General features: G+C 39.9%; 2 protein-coding genes across 2 annotated transcripts in view; both read right to left on the minus strand.

Moving 5' to 3' along the window:
• Positions 1-24,822, minus strand: part of LGALS8 (galectin 8) — an 811,943-nt gene that overhangs the window by 74,731 nt on the left and 712,390 nt on the right. The window lies entirely within an intron of this gene.
• EDARADD (EDAR associated via death domain) overlaps positions 1-24,822 on the minus strand; it is a 67,310-nt gene that overhangs the window by 12,292 nt on the left and 30,196 nt on the right. Inside the window, exon 5 of the mRNA XM_049789021.1 lies at positions 3,271-3,316. Within this exon, the coding sequence (XP_049644978.1) occupies positions 3,271-3,316 (46 nt within the window). The remainder of the gene's footprint in view (positions 1-3,270; positions 3,317-24,822) is intronic.

A 24,822-nucleotide genomic window follows, 5' to 3' on the forward strand; every position in this document is an offset into this window, starting at 1 on the left:
TTTGACCATTTATTTATTGCTTTCTTACTAAGTATCTTTAAATTCCACAAATACAAGAGATCATTCTGCATCTATCCACTTCCTTGAATAATGATTTTTCTAGCCAAATCTAGGGATTAACCTCCCACCCACCACCCCATCCACCTAAAGACCACCTGTGTGGAATGCAAGGGCTAAAGATGCTGATTACAACTTTAGTTTATGTGCTTAATATTATTACTTGCTATTGTCTCTGTACATCTTCTATTTCATTTTAATACACCTAAACACTCTTAACGACTTCACAAAGCTTGATTTAAGTTAATTAAGAAGGATCTTAACTCGTTAAGAAACCCTGATGGATTTATAGATATTTCTAAACAACGTGCTTAATTAAGTTTTATATTAACTGACATTTCACATTTGTGGTTGTGGGCAGACTAGAGGTGATATAAGAATAGTGGTGGAGGGTCATAAGTACTTTGGTGGTGGTCAAGATATAGCAATTTTTTATATTAAGGCCATAAATATTGATACTAGTGTAACTGTGTTTACTAAACTACATTTAAAATGTTTTAAATCAAAAAATTAAATGTTTTAAATTAATAATTTAAGGTAGGTTTTTGTTTGTTTGTTTGTTTTTGGGAAGGGGTCACACCTGGCAATGCTCAGGGGTTACTCCTGGCTCTATGCTCAGAAATTGCTCCTGGCAGGCTCAGGGGATCATATGAGATGCCGGAATTTGAACTACCGACCTTCTGCATGCAAGGCAAACGCTTTACCTCCATGCTGTCTCTCTAGCCCCTAAGATAGTTTTTTTTTTTACTAGAAAAAATATGTGCATTCACAAAATGTAAAAATTTCAGATGACTATATTCATGTCTTGTCATGTAGGCCAATTAAAACCCTTTATGAATCTCCCTAATATTTTTTTTACCAAATATATATATATATACACACATATAATATACTTTCCTACACACATGTGCAAATTAAAGTTTGCAGAAAAAAAGATTTTTTTCAAGTACTTATGCTAGAAATGTCTAAATACAAGTATAGAAAGAAATTTAAGATTGCCTCTGTATGTTTGCTAAGACCCTTGCATCATTCACTCACCCAGGTAGGTGCTTTGGATTTCAGCCTATGTCTGTTGTACCATTTGTGGAAGATGGGGATAGTATTAACCAGTGGATCCAGTTTCTGGTAGGAGCAAGGTGTGATACAAGGATGGTGAACTGCAGTGAAACTAAATGGGATCTAGGTCATTGGAAAAGCCTATGAAATTAGGTAGGAAATCTCTTCAGAAATTTATCTAACCTGGAGTTAGAGAGATTGTACAGTGGGTAGAGCACTTGCTTTGGAAAGCAAGTGTTTGATCCATGGTCCCCAATTTGATCCCCCTGGGCAGTACCAGGAGTGATTCCTCAATACATAGCCAGGAGTAACTCCTGAGCATCACTGGGTATGGCCCCAAACAAACAGCCAAAAATTCAGAAATTAATGGACCCAATTTCTCTAATAAGAGGGTGGGGAAGGTGGCTACATTGGAGCCAGAATCCCAATTTCTGTGCCAAAATTGTACTATTGCCCTACAAGAATGTGACACACAGACTCTTTTCTTTATTAAGGAAATTACTATTTTTATTAATAACTAAAAAACTGGGGCTGGAGAGATAGTGGTAGGGCATTTGCTTTGCAATGGCTGACCCAGGACAGACCTGGGTTCGATTCCCAGCATCCCATATGGTCCCCCAAGCCTGCAAGGAGTGATTACTGAGTGCAGAACAAGAAGTTAGCACCCCTAAGCACCACTGGGTATGGCCCCAAAACAAACAAAAGTAATAATTAATAATAATAATAATAATAACTAAAAAAGCCACTGAAGATAAAAACAATCACTTAGGATGTCACCACCCAGAGATAATTACTGCTGATATGTTTCCAAGGGAAGAAATTGTGCACTGATTTTTAAACATGGTAACAGAGGCAGAGTCTGGGGTCAAGGGCAGATTATCTTAGGGGTTAAATAATACCCTACCTATTCTCATTGCAGCACTATTTACTATAGCAAGACTCTGGAAACAGCCAAGATACCCTTCAACAGATGAATGGCCAAAGAAACTGTGGTACATATACACAATGAAATATTATGCAGCTGTCAGGAGAGATGAAGTCATGAGATTTTCCTATACATGGATGTATACAGAATCTATTATGGTGAGTGAAATAAGTCAGAGAGAGAGAGAGAGAAACACAGAATGGTCTCACTCATCTATGGGTTTTAAGAAAAATGAAAGACATTCTTGCAATAATAATTTTCAGACACAAAAGAGAAAAGAGCTGGAAGTTCCAGCTCACCTCAGGAAGCTCACCACAAAGAGTGATGAGTTTAGTTAGAGAAATAACTACATTTTGAACTGTCCTAATAATGAGAATGTATGAGGGAAATGGAAAGCCTGTTTAGAATACAGGCGGGGGTCGGGTGGGGAGGAGGGAGATTTGGGACATTGGTGATGGGAATGTTGCACTGGTGATGGGTGGTGTTCTTTACATGACTGAAACCCAAACACAATCATGTATGTAATCAAGGTGTTTAAATAAAATTAAAAAATGATTTTTGTCATTCAATATACAACTTTTAATATGCAGAAATGTTATTTAAAGCTTATTATTATAATTTATTTTAATATCCCATTTTAAGTGGTTAATTAATAAGAAATCTAAATATTGTTAAAGCTTGTATTTTTTTTTCCACAAAAAGGGTGAAACTTGACTTTTTTTATTTAAACACACTAAAAGAAGACAAGGAGTAGAAAAGTACATGGCCTGATGTCAGGAGTGGCCCCTTTGGCTACCTGAGAGTCCAGGGCTCAGAGTGAGAAAGGAAGCAGAGAATAGCCCTTCCACTTTGATCTGGTTTACTTAAGACCAACTGCTCTCTTCACCTGGTAAAGTTCTTACCAATGCTATGGCTCCCTTAACTTACAGGAAGGGAGGTGAGGTCTGCTAAATTCTAACCTTGTTCAGTCTAAATCCTGTTCAGACCCAAACCTTGTTTTGTCCTTCACAAGTAAGAAATCATTCCAAGAAAGTAGTCTTTGAAGATTCCTATGACATCTTAAAAAGTTCCATGCAGTTCCCCAAGGTATGCTGTTGCTAAGTTTCTCTAGCACAGTGTAAACCTGTGGTACAGACTTAATAAGTTAATTATAAACATATTCTCAGACTATCTTTAATTTTTCCATGCTAACCATCATGGAAGCCCAGATAGCTATTAAGTCAACCATTTACCTGAGAGTGGATCCCCAGTACTGTCTGGAAAGTTATTTTCTTCTTCCTGTAAACCAAAAGTAGGCAACAGTCAATAAAATCATACTCATATATGAATAGGGCTATTATTACAGTGAGTAAGGCTCTTTCCTTGCACACAGATGACTATAGGTTGATCCTTGGTATCAAATATGGTCTCCTAAGAATCACCTAGGATGGTCCCTGAGCACAGATCCAAGAGTAAGCCTTGAATACAGCTAGGTATGGTCCAACCCTTATCATCTCCTAATTTTCTAGTGTACTTTGATTTTTAGCAAAATCTGGGATTCAAAAGAGGTTGTTCTTAAGAATGTGGTTGTAATGGGTCAAGAGCTATGAAACTAAGGTCAAGATGTTAAGCCAGAAGACAAGGACTTTTGCATACAGTTGATATTCCTGAAATGTTTGCTAAATGATTTTTTGTCCATTATACACGTACAAACACACATAAAACAATGTACAAAATAGTATTTTCTTTTATACTGTGGATTTTTTACTTACTTTGTTCCCTATCTACTTCCTGATGGGCTTCTTATTTATTAGTCTAGGTTAGGCATTTTTTGTTGTTATTTTGATTTTTAGGGTTTTTTTGGTTGTTGTTTTGGGGGCACACCTGGCAATACTCAGGGGTTACTTCTGGATCTGCACTCAGGCATTACTCTGGTGGTGCTCTAGAAACTATATAGAAGAACGGAGATTGAACCCAGGTTAGCCACATATAAAACAAGTGCCCTATCTGCTGTAATACCTCTCTGACTCTAGATTAGAATTCTTCCCCTTAACGTTTGTAATTTATGTAAAGAGAAACTATTAAAAATCAAGCTGTAGGGGCCGGAGCAATAGCACAGTAGTAGGGCATTTGCCTTGCACATGGCTGACCCAGGACAGACCTGGGATTGATCCATGTTGTCCCATATGGCCCCCCAACTCAGGAGTGATTTCTAAGCGCAGAGCCAGGAGTAACTCCTGAATACCCCGGTGTGACCCAACTCCCACCCCCAAAATCAAGCTGTAAATTTCTTGAGAGATCTTTGTTTTTATGCTCATCTGATTAAATTTCTACTTTTATGACCAAGATCATGCTATAGGATTAATCCTATATACAGGAATTAACTTTTATTGCACGTGTGAATTCACGTGTATGTGTTTTTTATGAAGTCAGCAAAGGGGACCAGCCCTCACATAAATTTTGTTAGTCCCATCATCTTACAACTAGAATTTCTCTCAGCAGCTTCTTCGTCTATGATATTTTACATAGTATTACAGATACAGCACCAGAATTGGATCAAAAGTCCCAAATTAGAAGGTTGAAGAGGACAGGATGCTTGTCCTGAAGATGCCCAACCAGGATTCAATCTCTGGCACTTCATATATTCTCCTGAACCCCTCTAGGAGTGATCCTTGAGTGCAGAGCCAAAAGCAAGCCCTGAGCACAGCTGGGTGTGGCCAAAAAGCAAAACAAAACAAGCCCCAGATTTTAGTACAGCTGCATTCAGGCCAGTTTACTAACTAACCGCTAACCTCAAACCAATTTACTAAAAGCTGGTCTCTAATTCCTCATTTATATACTGAGGCAACAGATAACATCATCTTATCTTTGTGGTCTCCTACAGTCTCAGGGTTCTGAGAGATTTACCCTTAAGGATATGCTAACTGCCTGGCTGTCAACATTTTAAGCAGTCTTTTGCTCTTAATCTTCTAAGAAGGCTTTTTCCTCACTCCAAGCTCATAAATTCCTATGTCTCAGCAGTACACGAACATTTATCTAATTACAAGCCTAATTTTCCCCTCAAGAAACAGTCCTCTTTCTTACCAGCTAATTCTCTCCTAAATAATCTAATATTTCTTGCTTCTGAGTCTTATTCTTCTCCACTGTCCTTACTGGACAAAACTCAACTGCTCTCCTTCGATGTATCTGACTGGTAAGAGTTATAGGAAGTCTCTGCAAGAAGTCTGCAATGTTTTCCATTTGCAAGGATAAACCCAGAAGTTCTGTAATGTTCAGGCCACTGTTCACTATTCACCAGGTCATGTGGAGACTTGCTATTTCCCATCTGCTCCACTCCAGTAGGAATGGGCAGGTATGTTCTTTATCAACATAGTCACGGTTCTGCTCACCAACTTGGAAATGAGCAGGAGGGGAACAAAAATAGGACCTTCAAGGTATCGTTAAGAGAGAGTTGGTAGTTGCTCAAAGTCCCCATTAAATATCAAATGAAGTAGAGACTTCATTAAATAGTAGGCCTGATTTGTTTCTTCTTAATCTGAGGAAAATTTTAACAAGACAGGCCAGAATATTCCTGATGCTGTCACTAAGGGACATGACTCAGAATTACTCGTGAAAATGGATAAAGACAAACTTAGTTAATTCTACCCATCTTTGTACTAGGTTTATTTTCCAAAAAAGATCAAATAAAAGATTAGTGTGTTATTAATGAATCTAATTATTTTAAAATTTAATTTGGTAAGCATTTTTATAAATAAATTATTTAATTGAATCACCATGAGATACACAGTTACAGAGCTGTTCATGATTGAGTTTCAGACATACAATGTACCACACCCTTTACCAGTGCACATTTCCTGCCACCAATGTCCCCAGTTTCCCTCCTTCCCTCCTCCATGCTTACCCCCATAGCAGGCATCTCTCTTTCTCTTTCTCTCTCTCTCACACACATTCTTTTTAACTTTATTTATTGATTGAGTGGTTTTGGGGCCACACCCAGTGCTGCTCAGGGTTCACTCCTGGCTTTTGCACTACTGCACTCAGACATCGCCCCTGGCAGGCTGGGGGACCATATGGGATGCCAGGAATCAATCCGAGTCCCTCCTGGGTCAGTTGCATGCCAAGCCAATGCCCTACCACTGTGTTATTTTTCCAGCCTCCCCACCCCCCCACATTTTTAACTATGGTTTGCAGTACTCATACCTATCATTATATTTCCTTTCAGCATTCAGTTCTTGTCCAGAGTGATCATTTCCAATTATCTTTGTCATAGTGGTTCCTTTTCCTATCTGCACTCTCCTACTATTTGTGGAAGGCTTCCTATCATTTACTGGTCCTCCTGGTCCATGTCTCTTTTGTCTCTGGATATTATTTCATTACTATCTTGTTTTATATAGCCCACAAATGAGTGTGATCATTCTATGTCTATCCCTCTCCCTCTGGGTCATTTCACTCAGTGTAATACATTCTATATTCATCCATGTATAAGCAAGTTTCATGACTTCATTTTTTCCTATGTATTATCTTTGATATTTACCCTCTGCTACTTTTTTAAAAATGTTAAACTAACATGAAGTCAAAAAGGACTTTGTGGGGCCGGAGAGATAGCATGGAGGTAAGGTGTTTACCTTTCATGCAGAAGGTCATTAGTTCAAATCCCGGTGTCCCATATGGTCCCCTGTACCTGCCAGGAGCAATTTCTGAACATGGAGCCAGGAAAAACCCCTGAGCACTGCCGGGTGTGACCCAAAAACCACGGGGAAAATAAAAAAAAAAAAAAAAAAAAAGGACTTCGTTTTGTGAACTCTTATAATCTTACTCAAACCTCTCTCCTGCATTTATTCGGCACCTCCTTATGGGACAGCTAATAGCTACAAGCTTCATATTGGAACCTAAATACTGAGACAAAGGACCTAATTTCATAGTCTCATGGCCTTGTCCTCCAATAAGCTGTGGAAAAACTAATTAAAATACAATGCAAGAAGATGGGGCCTAGGGGCCGGAGCACTAGCATGGCAATAGGGCATTTGCCTTGCATGAGGCTGCCCAGGAAAGACCTGGGTTTGATCCCTGGCATCCCATATGTTCCCTGAGCCAGGAATGATTTCTGAGCACAGAGCCAGGGAGCCAGAAGTAACCCCTGAACATCATCGGGTGTGGCCCAAAGACAAAACAAAACAAAACAAAACAAAAAACAAATAAAGAAGATGGGGGCCTCCCAAGAGGAAGGTACAAATAAGAAAGCAGCAGTTTCTTCCAACAAGACAAAAAGAAGACAGTTTCTCTGAATTAGACATTCATGAGACCTAACTGAGGATTTAGAGAGTGGGGTACAGGAGGAAAGGCAATTCATTAGTAGCTCACATGAGGGGGCAAGGAAGTGCAAATAAGTGGGATCCTGTAGGACATTTTATTTTAAGCAAACACAGGGAGATGGGACTGGAAGGAGCAAAGCCAGGGGAAGCTGCAAGTCATCTGCACACCACTTATAAAACTGGACTTTGTATTACTGTAGACAACATCGGGGAGTATTTCCTTAGGGCCTCCTAATAGAAGTAGGGCATCCTCAGAACTGTCTGGGCTTGAAAAGCAGGAAATTCCCACCTGACTATTGAGTTGTACATTCTGTGGGTGGTCAGGGAAATCAGAGAAGTCAGGAATTGGGAAGGGAAAGAGAGGGTCAATCACACTCCACACCTCTGATCTGGGACAGTAAGGAGTTAAAGCTAGAGCTCTGTAGGTATAGCCTCGTATACCTTCTATACTCTATAGTATATTTAAAGGGGTGACATGAAGTGACAAGTGACAAGTAAGATGTTCAGCCTGTAGGTATCGAAAATATAATACTCCAGGTTGGAGCATTAGTACAATATGTATGCATTTATTTTGCACACAGTGAACCTGAGTTTGATCCTCGAAACACTATATGGTCCCTCTGACCCTGTCAGGAGATCCCTGAGCACCACCAGAATTGATCCCTCAGAACAGAACAAGGAGTAATCCCTTATCAGGCTGGGCGTGGCACCCCCAAACAAAAACAAAAGCATGGTGCTTACCTATTATGTGTATATGTCAATACCTCCACAATTAAAGAAACTAGCCCCAAAAATGAGAGAAAACAAAACATAGTAAGGGAACAACAATGGCCAAAAGCATCATCAGAGCTGAAGATGTTATCTATAGAACTGAGCTTACAAGTTCCTTAGAACACTAAAGGGAAACAGGCTCTTTGATGGTGGTGTGGTGTTAAAATGATATGCTCATAAAAAGTATAATTAACAGTATTGTAAATTCCTACAACCAAAATAAAAATGGCTTAATCTTTTTCCCCTGACTCCAGGCCTTCCCTGGGTGCCAGCTCAGATGGCCAGAAGTGGGTTCAGGTGGACTCTTAGTGGTCCTCAGGTTCCCCCCTCCCTCCGTACTCCAGGGGGGGAGGTGCATGGAAAGGAGGGCAGGCAGACATCTGACTTCTGATTTTGTCCTTGATTCTGGAGACCAGCTCTTGCCAGGTATAGGGTTTTTCTCCCCTGGACTTCAGTCTTTCCCTGGGCACCGGTCTAAGTGGACTCTATAGGGGTCAACAGGCTTTCCCCCTATCTCACCCTACACTAATGGGAATGCGCTCTGGGAGGAGGGCAGGCTGTTCTAGCACTGGTTTATATTGGGACAGTCAGTGGAGTTTTTTTCTCTTTGTTTTCATATTGATATTATTGTGTGCATATATTCTATATATCCATAATATCCATCTTGTATTGGGACCTTGATACTGCCCTACAAAGCTCATTTCTAATATTTTACTGCCTCAGTCCCAACCCTTACTTCCCCATCCTCCCATGTAGGTGCAGCTATTGACATGAAGCTCACAACATAGAATGATAAGTGCAGTTAGAGAAATAACTGCACTGAAAACTATCATAACAATGTGAATGAATGAGGGAAAAAGAAAGCCTGTCTTGAGTACAGGTGTGGGTGGGGTGGGGAGTGGGTAGATCTGGGAAATTGGTGGTGGGAATCCTGCACTGGTGAAGGGGGGTGTTCTTTACATGACTGTAATCATGCAAGTACAATTATATTTGTAATCACGGTGTTTAAATAAAGATAATTAAAAATAAATAAATAAATACATAAATAAATAAATAAAACTGGGTGCCAGTATGCAAGCATGGCCCTGACAGAAAAATGGAGGGTGAAGTGACTCTAAGAGAAGAGATGGGCAGTGCAGAGCAAGATAGAGTGATATTTCTGAGGAATACCTAGACACCTGCATTATGGAAGCCACAAAGCAAATGAGAAAGGAAAAGCAAAAAGGGAGGTGGCAGGAAGAGGGTGGCTCTGACTACAGCCAACGTGGCAGAAATGGTAAGGTCTTTGAGAAGATGGCTTGGTTTGGGAGGTGATGAGCAGTGATATCTGAAAGCAGTTCAGGAAGTGAAAGTCAGGAATTGGTGAAAGCTAATGACTCAGAACCCACTTCTGGCTCTGTATCTGTCTGGAAAGATGGTCCCCAGTTCCCTACCTCTACTCCAACCTCATACTTCTATTTGCTTTGTTTTCTTCATATCTTTGCAGCCTCACTGTAGATGTCACTTCCTCTAAGGAAACTCTAAATCCCAGTCTGGGTGTTCTAACAGCTTCCAATGTAGGCACTTGCCACACTGGGAATGAGACTATAGGTTTTTCTGCCAGACCATGGGACAAAGACTCATAGCCATGCAGTACTCTGTCCCGATGAACATTAGCATCTAAAACAACCTCTACTGAATAGCTGTGGAAAGATAACTGGGTTAAGAGAAGAGAAATGCAGTACTGAATAGGATTTTCAGACCAAGGAAAGACTGTCCTTCTTCAGGATGTTCTCTTGCCCTCCCTCAGTCCCTTTGACCCTGCACTTTGGTCACTTCTTTCTGCCTCCATTTTTATATCATCCTTATGGTCTCCCCATGTCTATTTCCTGACAAGCATCTTAGTGATTTCCTTTAAAATATCTGTGAAGGTACAAGGAGAAATAGTACAGGGGTTAAAGTTCTTGCCTTGCATGTGACAGACCTCAGTTCAAATTCCCAGTACTAAAAACTATCCATGAACCCCACCACAAGTGACTCCTTGAGAACATTTGAGCACAGAGCTAAGAATAATTCCAAAGCACTGCTGAGTATAGCCCAATAATTCCTACCTCTCCGACATTGACTTAAAAAATATCTACCAAGGTCCAGAGAGGAGCTCAATGAGTTGCACATATGTTTACATGCAGGAGATCTGGGTTCAATCTCAGGCACCACAATGGTCCCTGAGCATGAAGACAAGATTAAAACCTGATCACTGTTTGGTGTGGCTCTAAAACCAACAAAAATCCATAACACACATACATAAAATCAAGTACCTTATTTTATTTTATTTTATTTTTGGTTTTTGGGCCACACCCGGTGACGCTCAGGGGTTACTCCTGGCTATGCGCTCAGAAATCGCTCCTGGCTTGGGGGACCATATGGGATGCAGGGGGATCAAACCATGGTCTGTCCTAGGCTAGCGCAGGCAAGACAGGTACCTTACCTCTAGTGCCACACGCCGGCCCCAAGTACCTTATTTTAACTGGGATCTGAATGCTCTTCAATCATTCTTGATTTTCCTCCTCTTGGCTCTCCTTCAGGCCCGAGTTCCTGTTCCAACCTTTTCTGCATCCTTAGAGATCCCACACCCATCCACATCCCAGATCTCCTAAGGTAAAGTCTGAGCCAAAGAATGTGTCTCTATTCTTCTCTGATTCTATCTCCTAAGAAATGTTGCCTTGAAGAATTATTTGTAAAGTATAGTCCTATGTAGATAGGAGTTTATTTGTTTCTGAGGCAGCAGAGAACTAACCCAGGCCTCACACATGCAAGTTAAGTGCTCTAACACTAAATCATATCCCCAAGCCTTTCAGAATTAAAAAAAAAATAGCATTAATAATGCTCAAAAGAATTTGTTTAAATCTTGGACCATACTTGGCAGTGTGCAGGGGTTACTCATGACTGCACTCAGAAATAACTCCTGGTGATGCTTGGGGGACCACATGAAATGTCAGCAATCAAATCCAGGGTGGCCAAACACAAGGCAAGCACCTTACTCACTGTGCTATGGTACCAGCCCCACAAATATATATATATATACTGGTTTTTGGTCACACCCGGCAGCGCTCAGGGGTTACTCCTGACTCTACGCTCAAAAAAAAAAAAATAGCTCACTGTGCTATGGTACCAGCCCCACAAAAAGATTTTATATATATATACTGGTTTTTGGTCACACCCGGCAGCGCTCAGGGGTTACTCCTGACTCTACGCTCAAAAATCACTCCTGGCAGGCTCAGGGGACCATATGAGATGCCGGGATTCAAACCGCCATCCTTCTGCATGTAAGGCAAATGCCTTACTTCCATGCTATCTCTCTGGCCCCCACAAAAATAATTTTTATTGATTTTAGTTTGTTTGTTTTCTGGGCCACACCTGACAGTGCTCAGAGGTTACTTCTGGCAGTGCTCACGGGTCATTCCTGATAGTGCTTGATGGACCATATGGGATGCTGGGGATTGAACCTGGGTTGGCTGTGTGCAAGGCAAATGACCTATGTACTGTGCTCTTGCTTCAGCCCCCCAAAATAGCATTTATCATAATTTTAAAATAGCATTTATCATAAAGAAAATTGTTGTGTGTGACTTGTCTTTTATTTTTTAATTAAAGTACCATGATTTACAAAGTTATTTATAGTTGAGTTTTAGACATACAATGCTCCAGCAGCAATCCCACTACCAGTATTATTAATTCCTGTGCTATTGCTCTGGCACAGTTACGAGTTAAACTCTTAATTGTAGCAAATTAGCATATAATATTTGCTTCTAGGATCAGCTAGATGAGCCTTGAAGAGATCCCAATGATGGATGTCAGCAGAAATTTTACACACATACCAGTCACCAGAGACAGAGGGTAAAACCAGTTCTGTGAAGTTCTAGAAGAAGTTCTATGACTATGGACTTCACTCCAATAGCAGAGGGCCAGGACAGGCCAGTAGAGAAAGAGGGCAGCTGACCTTTGTTGATAACAAGAACCACTATTAACTCATAAAGAATCTGGTGGTAGGGAAATCACATCAGCCTAGTTCCAGGAACCTGAGTTCAGAGGATCTGTGATGTAGGTGTGGAGGTCCAGCCCTTTGGGATCTGAGTGGAATTAAGGTGTTTAGCCACACAAATTTGAGATTTAACACTTGTTCACTTCAAAATGGATCCAGGAACATAGAGGACAGATTCTGAAATAGAGCAGCAGTGGGCTTAGCCATGAGCTAGAAAAATAAAATTCAGTTTTAAAAAGATGCCTTTCTAGCATTATGCCCCAAACACAAAAGCATTAATCAAAAACAGAATATAGGACAAAGAGGGGCCAGAGATAGCACAGTGGTAAGGTGTTTGCCTTGCATGCAGCTGATTCAGGATGAATGGTAGTTCAAATCCCATATGGTCCCCTGTGCCTTCCAGGAGCGATTTTTGAGTGCAGAGCACCTGAACACTGCCGCCAGGTGTAACCCAAGAACAAAAAAAAAAAAAAAGGATATACACACCTACGTTAATTGGCACACTTAGTACAACAGCAAAGATTGGAAACAACCTAAATGCTTTTGGGATAGGCAGAGAGTCTGCTAAGTTCATAATGTGTGTGACCAAATGATGTTTCACAGAGTTAGCTCATTTACTATTCTTAGAGCCGAGAAGTTAAGAGTTACCAACATATAAATGAAGAACTGCATATTGCTGACTTGTTTTAACTCTGAATAAAGTCCCAATCACAAGTTTTGGCTTTGTGGAAAAGAACAGTTTCTAAGTAGGTAAGATCTGTATACCAAAGGAAAACTAGTTACATAATTTTTGTTGTTTTGGGGTCACACCCAGTGGTGCTCAGGAGTTACTCTTGGCTCTTCACTTAGAAATCACTCCTAGCAGGCTTGGGGGACCATATGGGATGCTGGGGATCTAACCCAAATGGCTGCATGTAAGGCAAGCACCCTACCCACTGCATTATTACTCTAGCCCCTAGATAATTTAAAAATAGGAAAATAAGGGAAGGGGGCAAAGTGATAGCACAGAGGGTAAGGTGCTTACCTTGCATGTGCCATTGGGTTCAATCCCTGCCATCCCATATGGTCTCCCAAGCCTGTCAGGAGTGATTTCTAAGAGCAGTCAGGAGTAACCCCTTAGCATCACAAGGTATGGCCCAAAAACAACAATAAAAAAGAAAAGGTGGGGGAATAATAATAATAATATACACCCACAAGTGAACTTAAAATATGCATAATAATATTAAATATTATGAAGGCAAGAAATTCTTGAATGTTGAAATTCTACAACCTGGATAGAAAAATCATGTTAAGAAATAACCCAGACATAAAAGGATAAAAAACTGCATTACTTTATATATATGAGTTGCCTGATGGAGTCAAATCAGAGATGGAAAGTAAAATGGGTGAGGGAAAATGAAGTGTTGGAGGTTATTGTCCGATGGGACAATCAAACCAATCTGGATGGTGGTTATGATAATACAATAAAATGAGCACATGTAGTGCCACTGAACTAAATACACTTAAGCATGGTCCAGATGGCAAATATATTACGTGATTTTACCAGGTGAAATTCTTTCTTAAGCTCCTTAGGAAATCTGAAGGTACTGCAAGGTTTGTGTATTCAAATAGATTAAAGAAAACCCCCATTTTGTAAAGCCTACCACTTGTGAATATAGAGGAATTCCCTTATACCTGGGCTAATGTGTTAACTGTTGCCAAGAATTCATGGAGCAGAAAGAAAATTGGCTAGGTTATATGAGTTTTATACTTGGGTTAGTTAGGTTAAAAACTGGGGGCCAGTCACCCTTTCTGTTTAGAGAGCTGAGGCCCTGGGTGTTGAAAAGGCAAGTCTGGAGATCTGGGAAGTCACGTGGGACTGTGTCATGTCTATACTGACTATGTCAGTACAGACACGGTACTCAGTGGGTAGCTTCTCGAAAACATGCTCTTTTGGATAGTTCATTTCCATCTTTAAGTAGCTCCTATTGAGAATTTATAGAGTTCCATCTTTACTATTCTGCAAAAAAAAAATTCGAAGAATGGATGAGTGGGAAACTATGCTTTAGATTGCTTAACCAAATTCTTGCACAAGGAGGGTTGGAAACCACCTTAAAGACCAAGTTCAAATGATCATTGCTCATCTGCTGACAGTAACCTAAATTTGACAAAAAGCCTGAGAAGAAATGTTTCCCAAGATAATGACTACACATTGGACTGCCAGTCTCACGTGATGATTTAGCTACCTTCTTTGGAAGAATGCTTGGTGTCTCTACTTTAAGAAAATACCTCAGTATAGTGATTTTAACAATATGATCTTAGGGGCTGGAGAGATGGCATGGAGGTAAGGCGTTTGCCTTTCATGCAGAAAGTCATTGGTTCGAATCTCAGCATCCCGTATGGCCCCCCAAGCCTGCCAAGAGCGATTTCTGAGCATGGAGCCAGAGGTAACCCCTGAGAGCTGCCAGGTCAGACCCAAAAACCAAAAAAAAAAAAAAGATCTTAAATACTAAAGCATGCAAGACAAACAAAGGCTGATAACACATAGGACTGATCCAAACTTTCTCCCATCACACTATCAGTGAAATGCCTCTGAATGTTTTTTAACCTTTATCTGCTTTAACTATTGAGTCAAGATTATGAACCTATTAGATTTTTCTAAAGTTTTAAATGAACTTGAAAGTTTAAATGGAAACTCAGTTCTTTTTCAGATTGATTTTAATTTAGTTTTCATTTCATAGCAATTACTATAATTATAATAACATTTTACATTTGTTTTAACTTTTAATGAGGTATTATATGCAATTAAGGAAATAGGCCATGGGGTCAAGAGATAGCACAGCAGTAGGGCATTTCCCTTGCATGCGGCCAATCCAGGAGGATTTCGGCATCCCAAATGGTCCCACAGCCTGCCAGGGGCGATTTCTGAGAGCAGAGTCAGGTATAACCCCTGAGCACCTCTGGGTGTGGCCCAGAAGCCAATCAATCAATCAATCAATAAAAAAAGGAAATAGGCCATATCTATTTATTTAAAAATATATTCTAGAACTCGGATTCAATAAATATATTTTATTCAACATGTTTATTAATCATCTTTGACATGTAAGACCTCATTCTCAGCCAGGAAGAAAAACATATCCCTACTGCCTTCAGGTAACAATGCAATAATAGAACTAAGACACGAGCACAAATATTGATAACCATGGGGAAAAAACATGTTGAGAAGGGAGACAGAATGCCAAGGAAGTTCAAAAGTGGGCAAGAATTCAAATAAGATTTCAGAACAGAGAAAATTTCACAGGACTGAAATTAAAAAAAAAATTGTACATTTGAAATAAATGTGATGGGGCTCTGTTAGGGTGAGATCAAACCTGTGTATATTTAGTTCTTTTCTTCTCTTCAACGACTTTTCTATACAATTACATGGAAGATCTGCTACTTTGGGAGTTGAAGTAGGGGTCAAACACTAGTAACTATTCCTACCACTTTGAGGCAGGGCATGTTCAGGTGTAATTTCATACCTTTCTATGGTTTCAAAGATGAAAGCAGAGGGTTTTTTTTCCTTTTGTGTACAAAGTGCAGTTGACTTTGTTAGAAAAATCACGGGTATTTTACATAAACTTCTAGTTTGCATGTGCCATAACTCAGGTGGTCTAATTGAGGTCTAAATGAAGAAAAGGATATGGATTACTGCAGAGAGGTAGAGAAATTTTTTGCCTATATTTATATCTCTTCCAAATCCTAAACTATAGGATACAACAATGCTGGAGCACAGACGAATCCAAGACTGTGTGATGAGGAAGTACACTCATACTTTTCTATAGTGCATCATTGTTAGCTAAAGAAAAACCACTTGATTTCAAATGGCAGTAAAGGAAAAGATTAATGAGCCTAAATACCATCTTATTGCTTGGATAATTTATTTCATTATTATTATTATTAGTTGTTTTTTTTTTTTTTTTTTTTTTGGTTTTTGGGTCACACCCAGCAGTGCTCAGGGATTACTCCTGGCTCTATGCTCAGAAATCGCTCCTGGCAGGCTCGGGGGACCATATGGGATGCTGGGATTCGAACCTGGCATTCTGCATGCAAGGCAAATGCCTTACCTCCATGCTATCTCTTCGGCCCCTATTACATTATTCTTTAAACAAATCTTGAAATAGCAACATCACAAAAATCTAAAGTATTCAAGCCATATTTTCATTTCTTTGTTTTTTAAAGTCCCCATTATCTGAAATACTATATAGGTGTAAGGAGTGGTGCAATCATGCAATTTGCTGAAACATTCATGGAACTGGAAGATATTTTAAATGAAGCAAGCCAGAAGAAGGATAAATACAAGATGATATAATTTACATCATAGAATAATAAAATAGTTCAACATGCATTAGAATATTGGTTTAAATGGAGTTTAAATTGGTTTAAATGGGGATTTCCTAGACAGCGGTCAGCAATCTGTGGCTTGCGAGCCACATGTGGCTCTTTACACTTCTAATTTGGCTCTTCTGTGTGCTGGGCAACCGCTCCAGGAGTCAAGACTCTGCTCCTAGCCTCTGTCAGTGCGTGCCCTGTGTGGATTTCAAAATAAATTTCAATCATGGTTTTGGCGAGATTTGGCTCAGTTGAAAAAAAAAGGTTGCCGACCACTGCCCTAGAGTATAGTAAGAAGAAAAAAATAGAGTGGAGGGGAGAAAGACAGATGTAAGATAATGGGGGACAGGGGCCAAGGAGATTTAGATATTGATGGTATTAAAGAAGGGCAGAACTAAATACCCAAACCACGGAGTAAACAACAATGAAATCATGAGATCCAAACTTTAACAATCAAACTTAAAAAGATGCAGGAGGATAAGGTGTGGGGAAAAGATGGATTGGAACATTGAAGGAGGGAGGTGCTAAAAGAGTGCATGTCTAAAACTCAACTCATCATTTTACATGTGATTGTTTAGATTTCTCAACGCCATATATTGAAAAGGTTTCCCTTTTTATTGTCTGGTCCTATTCCTTTGTTATAGATTAACTATCAATATATGTATGGGCTTACTTCTGGATTATCTGGTTCACTGACATGTATATATTTTTATTCCAATATCAAATAGCTTTAGTTACTGTTACTTTGCAATACAAATTAAGGTTCAATAACATGATATCACCACGTTCCTTCTTTGCTTATCAAGAGTGCTTCCACTATTCAAGGTCTTTTGTGCTTCCATATAATTTTCTATTTTTTTTTTACAAATATTGGAGTTGTGATAGAGATTTTATTTTATTTTATGCTGCTTTTGGTAAGAGGGCTGTTTTGACTTTATTAATTCTTCCCATCCATGAACATGGATTAGATTCCCATCACGTTGGGTGGTTTGTTTTCCCATTTGTTGTTGTTGTTGTTGTTTTAGTTTTTTTGGCCACATCCAGTGATGCTCTACACTGAGGAATTACTCCTGGCAGGGTTCAGGAGGCCATATGGGTTGTTGGGGATTGAGCTTGGGTTAGCCAAGTGCAAGGCAAAATGCCCTACCTGTTGCTCTAGATTTCTATCTCTGTGCCTTTTTTCTTTATTTTTTTAAAGTGTGTCTTGTAGTGTTTATTACTAGGTATATTTAAATCTTGATTTGAGGCTAATGGGATTGTTTTCTTAGTTCCTTTTTCATTGTCTGCATAAAGGAATACAACAGATTTTTGCATACTGATTTGTAGTCTCTCACTTCTCCAATTTCTTTTTTGTTTGTTTGTTTTTGTTTATGGGCCACACCTGATAGCACTCAGGGGTTACTCCTGGCTCTGTGCTCAGAAATTACTCCTGACAGTCTTGGAGGACCATATGGGATGCTAGGCATCAAACCCAGGTTGGCTGCATGTAAGACAAATGCTCTATCCACTGTATTATTGCTTTGGATCCTCCTTTTCCAAATCTTTTATTTAATTTTTTTAAATTCATTTAAACACCATGGTTACAAAGTTGTTCATACTACAGTTTTCCTCACAGATAAAGTTGTTCATGATTGAGTTACAGTCATACGATGTACAACAACTTTCACCAGTGCGCATTTCCTACCACCAAGGTCAGCAGTTTTCCTTTCACCCTCAATGATGCCCCCTCCCACCCACTCTCCCCCACCTGCTTCTCTATTCCAATTCTTATGCATTTCATCTGTGGGTTTTGTCTTGAGATTATCATGTGTAATATAAAGCAATATTTATAACCCTTTGATTTCAAGCTCATTCTTCATGGTCCAATTTTTTTTTTTTTTTTGGTTTTTGCTTTTTGGGCCACATCTGGTGATCTCAGGGGTTACTCCTGGCTATGCACTCAGAAATGGCTCCTGGCGTGGGGAACCATATGGGATGCCGGGGGATCAAACTGCAGTTCATCCTAGGTTAGCACATGCAAGGCAAACGCCCTACCACCTGCGCCACCGTTCTGGCCCCCAATGATTCAAAATTTTGCTCTCTTTCTTTTTTTTTTTTTTTTTTTTTTTTTTTGGTTTTTGGGCCACACCCGTTTGACGCTCAGGGGTTACTCCTGGCTATGTGCTCAGAAATCGCCCCTGGCTTGGGGGGACCATATGGGACGCCGGGGGATCGAACCGCGGTCCGTTCCTTGGTAGCGCTTACAAGGCAGACACCTTATCTCCAGCGCCACCTTCCCGGCCCCTCTCTTTCTTACCCTCTTCCATCATATATGTATTTACGTTGACATCCTGCTACTTCTAAATGGATTTCTTCTCATTTTATAGGTATTCCTTTAGTATCTCTTAAACTTGTAAAATTAGTATAATAGTACTGAATTCCTTCAATTTTTATTTGGATGCGAAGGTTTTTATTCCTCCTTCAATTATGAATAATGATCTAATAAAGCAGCGTAATCCTGAAAATCCCTTTTCCCCCTAGCACTGCACAAATATAGCATTTCCTCTGATCTACAAAGTGTCCGCCAAGAAAAGCACAGATTCTCTTTAATAGTCCCTTTGTTTATGATTCATTTTATCTCTAGAGGCTTTTTAGTATTCTTTCTTTACTTTTAGTTTTAACCACTTTGGGGGCCACACCCAGTGATACTCAGGGGTTACCGTATATACTCAAGTACAAACCAACCTGAGTACAAGTTGACCTCCCCCCCTTAATTTTACCCTAAAAACTGGGAAAACTTAGTGACTCAAATATAAGCCAAGGTGGAAAATGCAGCACTCACTGATACATTTCAAACATAAAAATATACACCCCAAACAATTACAATAATTGAGGAATCAGTAAATAAATAAACACATGATTACACTTATAATATATAATTGTTTGATATACTGTATACCATTAACATACCACATTAACCTACAATATTCAATGGCAACTTTAATAAAGTGAATAAAACATTTAAGACAGTAAGCATTGTAAATACATGGTTAAAAATCCTGAATCCTTATACTCCAAAACCTCTTATTATAAAGATTCAGGATTTATGAACATTTATTTACACGAGTTTACTGTCTTAAATGGGGTTTTCACTTAATTAAATGTGACATTGAATATTGTGGGTTAAATAGTTCAATGGAATACAGTTCAGTTCAGCCGCCTACCTCTTCAGCTCAGCCAAATCTTGTGGACTGAGCTGAAGCACTGCCCCCTCCAGCAGACAGCTGGAGACTATGTGCATTTGATTCAGTGCACACACATCAAATCAAATAACCTGTATGACTTGAGTATAAGCTGAGTTTGGGGGTTTTGGCACACAATTTTTCGGCTTATACTCAAGTATATATGGTACTCTGGCTCAGCATTCAGGAATTACTGTTGGCGATACTCACAGGACCACATGGGATGCCATGGATTGAATATGGGTTGGCCACATGCAAGGCAAACACTGTACTTGCTGTACTATCTCTCTGGCCCTGGTTAAGTTTATTTATTTATTTATTTTATTTTTTTGCTTTTGGGCCACAGCTGACTGCACTCAGTGGTTACTCCTGGCTCTGCACTCATAAATTACTCCTGGCAGGCTTGGGGGACCATATGGGATGTTGGGGATTGAACATGATTGGCCATGTGCAAGGCAAATGCCCTACCCACTGTGCTATTGCTCTATTCTCTGGTTAGACAATTTTTACTTGGTTTGTTTTGAAGTCATACTCAGCAGTGCTCAGAGGTTATTCTTGGCTCTGAATTCAGGAATTATTCCTGGCTTTGCTACGGGACCATATATTATTTGGGGATCCAGTAGGACAGGGCTCAGGATAGGCCTTTTTCTTTTCTTTTCTTTTTTTTTTTTGGTTTTTGGGCCACACCCAGTAACGCTCAGGGGTTACTCCTGGCTATGCGCTCAGAAGTTGCTCCTGGCTTGGGGGACCATATGGGACACCGGGGGATCGAACCGCGGTCCGTCCAAGGCTAGCGCAGGCAAGGCAGGTGCCTTACCTTTAGCGCCACCGCCCGGCCCCAGGCCTTTTTCTTTATTCCCCTGCCTGGGAATCGTCTCTGTGCTCAAACTGCAGCAATTTGGCAGGCAGATCTCTCTCTCTCTCTCTCTCTCTCTCTCTCTCTCTCTCTCTCTCTCTCTCTCTCTCTCTCTCTCTCTCTCTCTCTCTCTCTCTCTCTCTCTGTCACTCTCTCTCTCTCTCTCTCTCTCTCTCACATTGACAAGACAGATTGCTACTCAACCACAAGTATTTCACTCCCAGAGCTTTGTTTGAATTATTTCCTCCAGTGACCCTTGCTCCAGAACCACTTTCCATAGGTGGAAATATGATGTTTGAGGCCATCACATTATATGTGGTGCCAGGAATCAAACTCAAGTCAGGTGCAAGCAACCACCTTCCCCACTGTACAATCTCTCCAGCTTCCTTTTTCCTTTGTAAATAACTTAATAGCATAACACCTTATCAAAGGCTGGAATTTTTGCAACCAGTTTACTAATAGGTATGTAATTTATCAGCAACTCTTTCCTATTTCAAAGACATGTTGATTTCTGTAGGATAGGATCCTTAAAGTAAAGAGCTTATTCAATAAGTAGCAATGCTACCAAATAATTTCCTGGAAGTTCTATCAGTTTACACTCTCAACTTGAGTGTATGATCAGCTGCAGCCTGAAGTTCAAGAAGTTCAAATTCTTGGGGCCGGGCGGTGGCGCTAGAGGTAAGGTGCCTGCCTTGCCTGCGCTAGCCTAGGACGGACCGCGGTTCGATCCCCCGGCGTCCCATATGGTCCCCCAAGCCAGGAGCGACTTCTGAGCGCATAGCCAGGAGTAACCCCCGAGCGTCACCGGGTGTGGCCCAAAAAAAAAAAAAAAAAAAGAAGTTCAAATTCTAATGCACTTCTGAAATTTAAGAGCACTAAGATCAATCAATTTTAGAGAAATGAATGATCACGAGAATAGATCTTATTGTCAAGTAGAGCACATGAAATAAAGGACAGTATAATTTATTTGAACATAAATTATACATAATTATAAATAGCATAAGCATTCTCTTATGCTACTCTTAGGAAAAGAATAGTCAAGGGCTATAAAACAAGCAATTTTTGTTCTCTGTCCTTTTGTCCTTTAACACAAGCATTTGATATATTTTCCCAAACTGTAAATAAATCAAAGACCTAGGTATTGATAATGGATATCAAAATTAAAGAATGCATTTTTTATTTAGTTATATTTTCATTTCTGGGACGTTCATTATTGAACACAAGAACTCAAGGCCCTGAAAGGAAGAGCACAGATAATTATCATGATTCATCTTGGGAAAAACAGTTCTAATTTTATCATGTCCCCATCAATCAAAAAACAGAAAATGCAGATGGTCCTGCATTTGGTTCTCCTCTCATCCCCTAGTTTTTCCCCAAAAGTCCCATGAAAAAGTATCTCAGGAACACCTTACAAGTTAGACTTTGAGAATTTATGGGAAGAGAGAGTACAAGAAAATTCAGTTCCATTTGGAAATTTGAGTCAGATTATCAGTGTAAGGCAAAATTGCTAACTTTTTCACACCTTCAAAATATGTACAAGTCCACAGACTTGTAGGAGTTAATAACCCCTAAGGCAGACCAGTTGCTTTCAACCTTTTTTAAATGCTTATAGTTCTGCCATAGGCCATAGACTGGCAGTTGAAAATCAATGATCTAGCACAAAAACTTCCAGCCCCCCTCATCACCACAGGAAATGTTTCTTTAAAACACAGAAATCATAAAGTTCCCCCACCTGCATAGAGAGTACAAACATATCATTTCCTTTCCCCACACTGCCATTTAAAGTTTACTTGATATCATTCACTTGATATCAAGTTTACTTGATATCATTCACTTATCTACAACTTTTTAGTCTGTGAACCTATCTATCTATGCTAATATAGCACCCTCAGTCACCTTATTGAGATTAGAAGTCAACTCTATCAATAGCTGAGTAGGTAGATAAGGAAAATAATGGTATGAATGCATAGAGCCAAGAGAGACTAGTGATACTATCACTGAACAGGTGACTTCCCACTACTTGTTTAATGATAGTATCACTACTATCACCTAGGAATTCCTTCTCCTTTCTCTGAATTCCCAGACAGTTCTGTACCCAGAATGCCTCACATCCTGTTTCAACAATGTGAAGTTTGTTCGTAGACTGCAAGGCTGAAATGAAACCCTCTAATCAGATTTAAAAACACCAGCTACAAGCGCTGGGGAAAATTTTATTATGTCATCTAGTAGCACCATTATCTCATTCTCTAGGCTTCATAGCAGGAATGAATTAAGGAATTACCAAACATGTCCTAAAATCAGAGCTATCTGGATTTCCTTTTGAGAACAAACGACAGGACTCATCAATCTGTGAAAGAGATCTTGTTAGAACTTGAAAGGACTGTTGTGTGCTAGAGAAGAGCAAGTAGGGACCTGCTATGCTGACTCACTAAGATATCATCTACAGCAACTGCTGGTTGGGTCCATTCCCCTGTTATTAAATACATGTAAATGCTTAAGTTTTGCAGAGAGGTAAGCAGGTTGATTGATTGCTTTGCCAAGGAAATGGCTGCTGAATGGGATTTTGCTGACTGGCTCTCAGTTCAATTAAAGAAAAGAACAACCTCTCTATTTACCAATTTTGTTTCAGTAGTTTTTAGCAGTGCTTATCATATAAATATTATAACATTTCTATCTATGGAAAAACCTAGTCTCCCTAGTCTAAAGCCAGTACGAGTTCTATGAGCAATGGGTAATGCCAATTACTGCCTATTAGAAATACCAGAAAGGCACCGAGGGTAGGTGTGGGGGTAGAGATGAGACCCCAGATCCCCCCTGAGCCACTCTTGAGCTATCTCTGGACTATCTTGTAAAATGGGAAAATATAGACATTTTAATTTTTTTTTTGTTTTATTTTTGGGTCACACCTGGCAGCACTCAGGGGTTACTCCTGGCTCTATGCTCAGAAATCACTCCTGGGCCCGGAGAGATAGCACAGCGGCGTTTGCCTTGCAAACAGCCAATCCAGGACCTAAGGTGGTTGGTTCAAATCCCGGTGTCCCATATGGTCTCCCGTGCCTGCCAGGATACAAGAGCCACCCACTGAGTGGGAGAAACTATTCACCCAATACCCATCAGATAAGGGGCTAATCTCCAAAATATACAAGGCACTGACAGAACTTTACAAGAAAAAAACATCTAATCCCATCAAAAAATGGGGAAATGGGGAGAAGAAATGGACAAACACTTTGAAATACAAATGGCCAAAAGACACATGAAAAAATGCTCCACATCACATCAGGGAGATGCAAATAAAAACAACTATGAGGTATTACCTCACACTACAGAGATTGGCACACATCACAAAGAATGAGAATAAACAGTGTTGGTGGAGATGTGGAGAGAAAGGAACTCTTATCTACTGCTGGTGGGAATGCCGTCTAGTTCAACCTTTATGGAAAGCGATATGGAGATTCCTCCAAAAACTGGAAATCGAGCTCCCATACAATCTAGCTAAACCACTCCTAGGAATATACCCTAGGAACACAAAAATACACTACAAAAATCCCTTCCTTACACCTATATTCATTGCAGCAGTATTTACCATAGCAAGACTCTGGAAACAACCAAGATGCCCTTCAACAGACGAATGGCTAAAGAAACTATGGTACATACACACAATGGAATATTATGCAGCTGTCAGGAGAGATGAAGTCATGAAATTTTCCTATACATGGATGTACATGGAATCTATTATGCTGAATGAAATAAGTCAGAGAGAGAGAGAGAGAGAGAAATGCAGAATGGTCTCGCTCATCTATGGGTTTTAAGAAAAATAAAAGACATTCTTGCAATAATAATTTTCAGACACAAAAGAGAGAAGGGCTGGAAGTTACAGCTCACCTCATGAAGCTCACCACAAAAAGTGATGAGTTTAGTTGGAGAAATAACTACATTTTGAACTATCCTAATAATGAGAACGTATGAAGGTTATAGAAAACCTGTCTAGAGTACAGGCGGGGGTTGGGTGGGGAGGAGGGAGATTTGGGACATTGGTGATGGGAATGTTGCACTGGTGATGGGTTGTGTTCTTTACATGCCTGAAACCCAAACACAATCATGTATGTAATCAAGGTGTTTAAATAAAATATATAAAATGTATAAATGATAAAAAAGAAAGAAAATTCAGATCCTTTTACTGTGTCACTTGGGTCCCTCATGTGTGTGGTACTCAGGGGTTACTCCTGGCTCTGCACTCAGAAATTGCCCTGGCAGGCTGGAGGACCATATGATGTGCA

This window comes from Suncus etruscus, chromosome 15, assembly GCF_024139225.1.
Source record: "Suncus etruscus isolate mSunEtr1 chromosome 15, mSunEtr1.pri.cur, whole genome shotgun sequence".
NCBI classification, from domain to species: Eukaryota; Metazoa; Chordata; class Mammalia; order Eulipotyphla; family Soricidae; genus Suncus; species Suncus etruscus.